This window comes from Neltuma alba, unplaced genomic scaffold, assembly GCF_004799145.2.
Source record: "Neltuma alba isolate B1F8T4 unplaced genomic scaffold, ASM479914v2 tig00011526_pilon, whole genome shotgun sequence".
Taxonomy (NCBI): domain Eukaryota; kingdom Viridiplantae; phylum Streptophyta; class Magnoliopsida; order Fabales; family Fabaceae; genus Neltuma; species Neltuma alba.
In genome coordinates this window covers 43,096-50,235 of record NW_021636192.1, presented here as the reverse complement: position 1 = coordinate 50,235, position 7,140 = coordinate 43,096, and the positions used below count along the sequence as shown (strand labels likewise).

Sequence of the window (7,140 nt, the reverse complement as noted above, 5' to 3'; positions counted from 1 at the left end):
GAATCTGAATTCAAAAATTTTTGCTAAACATGGTTCGACGAAATTCATGCTAATTAGTAAATCTTGATGGATATATTTCAAGTTTCTCAATCATTTTTACAGCTTAGTTTTTCAATTATTAGTCACGTTCTACAAAATCACCCTGATACTCCTACAGATTCGGAAAAGTTGCGTAACGTGTCGGTTTTCAATAAAATTCTTCTCACACATACAATCACTTGTATTTAAATTTAGGAGTAAAAATATAAAATTATTTAATTTTAAGACAATTCTATTTGTATAACTATCTTGCCTTGGGTTTGGCCACCTGATTAGAAGAAAATACAGGAGGGCATATGCAACAGTAAAGATTGGATAGTAGTGAGGTTTTAGTTTAATCAGATGTTTCGAGTTCAAACTAAGAAGGTAGCAACTAAAATGCTCACTGCAAAGGGTTAGGGGTGTTAACCTTGATAGTTTTTATCATGTCTTGATTTGGATTAATATAAACATGTTGTTGTGCTTGAAATATAGTCTAGGTCAAATACTACACAAAGAAGAAGAAGAAAAAAGCTCACTACTAGAGCTTGCCACTCAAAAAATCTTAACCAGCTGGATTTAGAATTCCAGATTATTAGGTCTCAACCAATAAGGATTGAGTTTAAAGAAAGGTGACTAACTAATATTCGAATTCCAGTTAGGAGAAGTGCTCATATTTACTATTTAATAGTGTCTCGAATAAGATTACTTCTAATTAGAAAATACTTATACTTTAGAAAAAAAAGATTACTAGGCCTCACGAATTCCTCGAGTTAAAACTTGGAAGAGGCGAGTCCAGGGTAAAGATTGGATTTTTCATATTAAAATAACAGATTTGGCCAAAAGGTGGGTGGGGAAGCAAAACAGAACCGGGTTTTATTACCAAAAAAGCCGGTCAAATTTCTGTCGCACCGCATAGACTATTTTTCGTTTTCCATATCCTGTAAGAGGAACACCGCCAGGAGCCCTGTCAAGTGCGGCCGGGGAGTGAGGAGCGAGGGAAAGTAATGGCTCAGGTTCTAAACCTAAGCCCGCCAGTGCCAAGTAAAAGCAAATCGTTCTTGCTTTCTTCAGACTCTTCTTGTTCTACTCACCAAAGCTGGAGTTCTCTGCAGCGCACTCTCCTGTGCAAGGGCAGATTCCTTTGCCTCTTCTCCGACAACAAGAGAGAGGTAATTGCACATGTATTCTCATTGACTGATACAAGTGATGAATTTCGCTATACGATGTCCTAGTCCTACTCCCCGGAAATTCCTGTTTGGGGTTGCTTGTTAATTGTGATTTTTATCAATGGAATTTCGTTCTAATTTTTTTTTCTCTTGTTGTTTTTTTTTGGAGGGGGGTGTTTGGCTGGTGAAATTAATTTAGTATCACACTATTACGGATTGCTGAACGGTTTGAAATATACAAAAAGAGCTTTGTTTAGTGTCCAACGAAAGCTGTAAATCCTTATTTTTGGGGCCGCCAGTTTTTCTTTTTGTTCCCTTTTTTTTTTTTTTTCACTATATGGGATGATACTCTGCGCTAATGACTTATTGTGAGCAAATCACCTAAGTGAACCTCTGGGGTTTGTTCTTTAGGAGAAAATTTTCTCTCTATCGCAAGCTTTCCTTGTGGTAACGATTAATTTGTAAATGTCTTGAGTCCAAAACCAAAGCCTCGATTAGACTTTTGACTTCCGACGTTATTGTTTCTGTACTGGGAATATTAGGATATTAGTGCTCAAGTAATTGGGGTCTCCATCACCAGCTGCAATGTAGTGTTTACATATCCTTTCTCAACCTAAACATCACATGGGGGAGAGCTTCAATTGACTCTTGCTTTCCTGCAAAGGAAGTTTCAAACATATCCATGTTGATATTTCCTTGATTTTGCTGGTCCCAAGAATTTACATAGAATTACTTGAATTGAAAGTTAATAAGCATAGTCAGCATCCTACCTTGGCCAATTCACATGAGTTGATATATTCAACGCCTAAGTCGGACAAATGTCAGAGCCAACAAAATCCGAAATGCCATACTTACAATTCATTAATATGTTATGTAATGTGATTAATATGTTCATAGGCTTAACATTATCTCCATTGCGGAGCAATTTGTATGTGGCTAAATTATGTGGTAGTAGTACCCTTGCCACTGAATTTCTATAAAACATGAAATTCTTCGTCGCTCAACATTAGATGTCATGATAAATTCTAAATGTAGTGCTGAGTTACAGTTCCTTTTTTTTCTTCATGTCTAACATTTTAGATGGCTTTAGTTGGTAAGCTGGTTATGTTCATAGCTTAATTCAGGGTGCTAACAATCTTCATCTAATGCGGTTACATATGAAAAACAAACTTGAATGTAAATTATGTATAATTGAATCGTGCTGTGTTGTTTGTGAAGGAGAAAGATTGTCCTCACCTTGCACCCAAAGTATCGGGGCTTTATCTATGCATGTGAAATTTATACTGAAAATTATTTTTGGCCAGGATACTGAAAAATTTGCGTTTGCTGTGAGTATTGCCATTAATATCCACAGTCCAATTGACATTTGTGTTCTCCAATCGGTAAAATCTATTGACGGAATTTTTTATAATGGTTTATTTAAATATATGTAAAACTCTAATTCCTGTTTAGTATCAAAATAACCCTGAAGGAATGAAAATCAAATTTAAAGGACTGCTAATCCCTATCAAATAAGCGAATTAATGTTTGTTGGTAACAGAGGTGACCAGAAAAAGTGCTTGTTGGTAAGTGAATTTATATTAATCTTAGTACTTTTTTCTGCAGGAAGAAGCTAGAAAAGCATTAGAAGGTGCACTTAGTGGGAAGAAAAATGAATTTGAGAAGTGGAACAAAGAAATAAAAAGACGAGAGGAGCTGGGGGGTGGAGGTGATGCCGGTGGAGGAGGTTGGTTTGGGAGGGTTGGATGGTTTGGCTGGTCTAATGATGACAACTTTTGGCAAGAAGCCAAACAAGCAAGTCTTACTGTGCTAGGAATCATTCTCATTGTAAGAGATTTCTCGTTCCCCTTTCAATTCTTATGTCATAGCAGCCATAGCTATATTTTGGAATGAAAAGTCTTTCCTATCTGCTTTTTCAGTATCTCATAGTTGCAAAAGGTGAGCTGCTCCTAGCCGTCATCTTAAATCCACTGCTCTATGCACTGCGAGGAACAAGAAATGGGTTCAGTTTCATAACATCGAGAATCTTGAAAATTACTAGCGGTGGTAATCAGAGCAACTTTGATGGCATTTTGAAGAAGGAAGATTATCAACGCCCTTCAGCTAAAGAGAATGTTGTAAGGAAATGGGGTAGTGACTAAAAACTAAAGTTTGTGACAGGGTTGAGATTATTTCTTTCTGTATGCAAATCACATTGCGGCAATTGTTGTTTCAGCTCAACTGTATTTTTTTCCCATCTTGGTAAGAGGTAAATTTTGTTTTCTCCGCCATTTCTGTCCGAACGAGCTGTCCCAGTTCAACATTGTGCTGATGCATCTAACTATATTCACAAGCTTGCATCTAGGGTTTAGGACATGCTTGATACTTAAATACTGAATGTCATATTATTGGATTGAAGTTTCTATGGCTGGCGATGATGTGGAGTTTCTGTAGATCATGGGCTTCCCAATTTGATGAACAGGTTTTTGGAACGAATTGTTAGGACCATAATTTCTGGGCTAGAGCCGGATTACGGTTTCAAGCAAAGCTTGACAAAGCCCAACGATATGTCTGTCTGTTAAATTGAGGCAGCCCAGTCAGCACAAGTAATCATATGACAAACATGCGGAAGTTGCATTTGCGTTCCGAGTTTGGTCTGGTGGCCATATTTATTGGAAATAAATAGGTTCATGAGGGTGAGTGGGTGGGTCATTCAAAATTCAAATGCATCGATTTGGCTCTACATATCACAATCATGTGAGCTGTGTGGCATTATAAATTGACACATAGGTGCCTTTATGGGATATGGCTGTCACGATCCAGCAACGGGCCACGCAGGGAACCCCAAATACTGAATATCTCTTAGCTGTCTTGAAAGTTGACATTTGCATGCTTTTGATTTGACTTTGCTTGTTTTTCCCTTCCCTCATTGGCCTTTTTCGATTTACTAGTGAAGAAAATTGCTCATGTTAGTCAACCCCTAAAGCCACGTTTGTTGATTGGCTTACAATTTTGTTTTTTACCCTGATTGTTGCCGCCGTACGTTGTGACGTTCCAAACGCGTTTGGAAGTTCTCATAATTCCTGACATTAAAATAGGCCTGCAAGACTCATGGCAGATCCTGACTCAACAAGTTTAGGGATAAAGTGCTTGTCAGTATTCTCGTAGTTTAGAAACATGAAAATTTCTACGTGAGAGGTTGAAAGTTCGATTCAATTTTTATAATTCCAGGTCATCAGTGGTTGTTTTTTTTTTTTTTTTTTATGGTTTTCTCTAGGATCCTCCTCCTGTTTTTGCATTTGGTTTATATGAAAAATATTGGCCACCCCGCGAAATGGTTATTCTTTTGTTTAATCTTTACCGGGAGAGAGTATTACAAGTTCTCATGAGAATTAAAATTGTTTACGTTAATTATTGCATCAAGTATTCGCATATGAGCATGTTATTAGCTACAGGCATTTAAGAAGTTGTCTGGCAAAAGCAACACAAGACACCAATTTTGCCCAGTAAAAGAGGATAATATATGCTGATAGGTTTGCATTTTGGGTTGGCAATAATCATTTTATTTTAACAAGCATTAATGATAATTTTAAAAGTGACACTTTTAAGAGATCTTGTTTTGATATTAGAGATCTTCTATTAATATTATGAGTGACTTGTTTAATAGGAGACGTGGTGTGATGTGATGATACCGAAAGAAGAATATACAAAATGGGGAGATGGATAACAGCCAAGTGCACGTTGTGCTCTACATTACATTCTGTCAATTATTTCATCTTTTATTCCTCCAACCACTTTCTTTTCTCTCTTTTGCAAAGCAAACCACCCCATATTTGAACTTTGTGTTAAATCCTAGTGAATCTTGGATCCAATCAAGCCCTTGGAGAGTAGCTTTCCAAAATATATGTCTTCTACAATCACACACATTAAAGTTGAATTTGGTCCCTTGTGCTAGAATCAATCAATGAATGTCGGTTGAGTAACTTTCATTTTATTTCTTTTGATTTATCAATATTCCCACATCCATTTTCATTAATTTTCCTCCCCTCCTTTCACCTACTTCAATTTTGGTGGGGGCCAATCAAAATGACTTCCTTTAAATGCCACCGTTTTCTAGACGAATCATAATTCATATCAACAGTTTTCCCCCCCCCCAAAAATCAGTCGACATTGGACAATCCTGCTGCTATTTGGAGTTGATTAACATTTCTTTTTTGAAAAATACCGGTAAAATTATTTCATGTAGATTTTGTATGAACATTAAGATTCGACTGTCAACTTAAATGTCAATGCATGGCACATATTTAAATCTTTATATATTTTATAAATGTTTTATTAAGTCACATTGTTACTTTTCCTAGCCCTTATTATAAGATAAATTCTAGAAACAATTATTAAAAAAAAAAACTCACCATATCTCCAAAATTATAACTTGTGCATGTGTGTGAGATAAGAACAAATACATTTTTTTGGGTCAAAGGAGGAAGTACATTTATTTAATAAATTTCATAAGTCACTTGTATTAAGGGTGAAAAAATATTCTATTTTTGTCGTTGGTGCATTACATCTTAGTGCTGATCCTCGCAGAAAGTCACGAGACCCAACTTTTGTGCCACCCAACCCTCCAAGTGGCCCTAATCTTAGGTTGGGTTGTCTCTGGTGTTGTGTGTTTCTGTGCAACCGTGACACTAAAGTACGTGTCTTCCCGGTAATAATATTGTCTCTGACTTTTTGTACCCCCTCAAAACCCTACTTCACAAGAAAAGTAATTTAATGTATTACTCCTCTTATTTTTAATATAAAATTTAATTATTAAGTTGATTTTAATTCTAAATATAAGACTTATTTTTTATATTTATTAATTTTTTTAAATTATTTCTATGGATATATGTATTTCTATAGTATTAAGTACTAATTACTATCCTTTTAGTCCTATTTATAAAATAGAGAAAGAAAATATTTATTGGCTTTATTTACAGAGTATTGAGAGAAATTTTTTATATAGATATATAATTTTATATCTTATTTATTATTATGTTGAATTTGTTTACATGAGGTATAATACATATTAAATATAAATAAAGTTAAACAATTGTTAAATTTTAAATGAAAGTTAATTAAATTTAAGATTTTTCTTAATTTATGTGAAATATATTGGAAGCAATTTAAATAGCACAATAGGAGTATATACTATGGATTGAAAGAAAATTAACTCATGAACTCAATAAAATGTAAATACTAATGCATTATACTAACTTCTCTTTCAATTTGTCAAAATGTTTTGAATAATTTTTTTAAAAAAAACAGAGTGGCATTGTTTTTCTTGAATATTAAATTAAACATTCTATTAAATCTACATGCTAAACTTAGTACTCCTCTAGTTCTAAATATAGGACTCACTTTGTAGTTTACAGTACAATGTGAGTTTTATATTTAGATAGGAGGAATACTTCATCAAGTAGGTAGATAATGGTTCAACTTAAACTTTTAATTTGGTGTTGAATGATTCGTGGGATAAAAGAACAGAGCCGAATTATTTCGAAAAGTCGATGACCAGTATAATATTTCATGTTTCTAAATTTTACTAGGCACATTTGAGTATGAAAAAAAAATAGTATTTATAAAACTGCTAAAAAGTATTATTTTATTGGAAGAATTATAATGAGATCCAAAAAATAAAAAAAAACAAGTCTAAAAAATTATCATTTCTACTATAAGACGTGTTATTATAGGCTATTTAAGTTGTTATTGAGACTTTTTAGTAATTATTTCTATTACGTGGGATTTGATTATAATTTTTCTTACTTTATTTTGACAGCATAATAATATAATAATAAATCTCCCTTTTTCTAACGTACTTTTCTTTTTCTTCCGTGGTGATCTTCCAAACTTATCCTATGAAGAATGGGGAAAAATGTATCCAAAAAAAACAAATTGAATTATGGGAAAGCTTGCCTCAAATCTTGGAGTTCGT

General features: G+C 34.2%; 1 protein-coding gene across 1 annotated transcript; it reads left to right on the top strand.

The window, feature by feature from the left end:
* The first annotated feature begins 956 nt into the window (after window positions 1–956).
* Window positions 957–3,595, top strand: LOC114714720 (uncharacterized). The gene is made up of 3 exons (XM_028899482.1): window positions 957–1,190; window positions 2,793–3,014; window positions 3,107–3,595. Exons 1-3 carry the CDS (start codon window positions 1,026–1,028, stop codon window positions 3,326–3,328), a joined length of 609 nt encoding a protein of 202 aa, XP_028755315.1. The 5' UTR covers window positions 957–1,025; the 3' UTR covers window positions 3,329–3,595.
* Window positions 3,596–7,140: the final 3,545 nt, after the last annotated feature.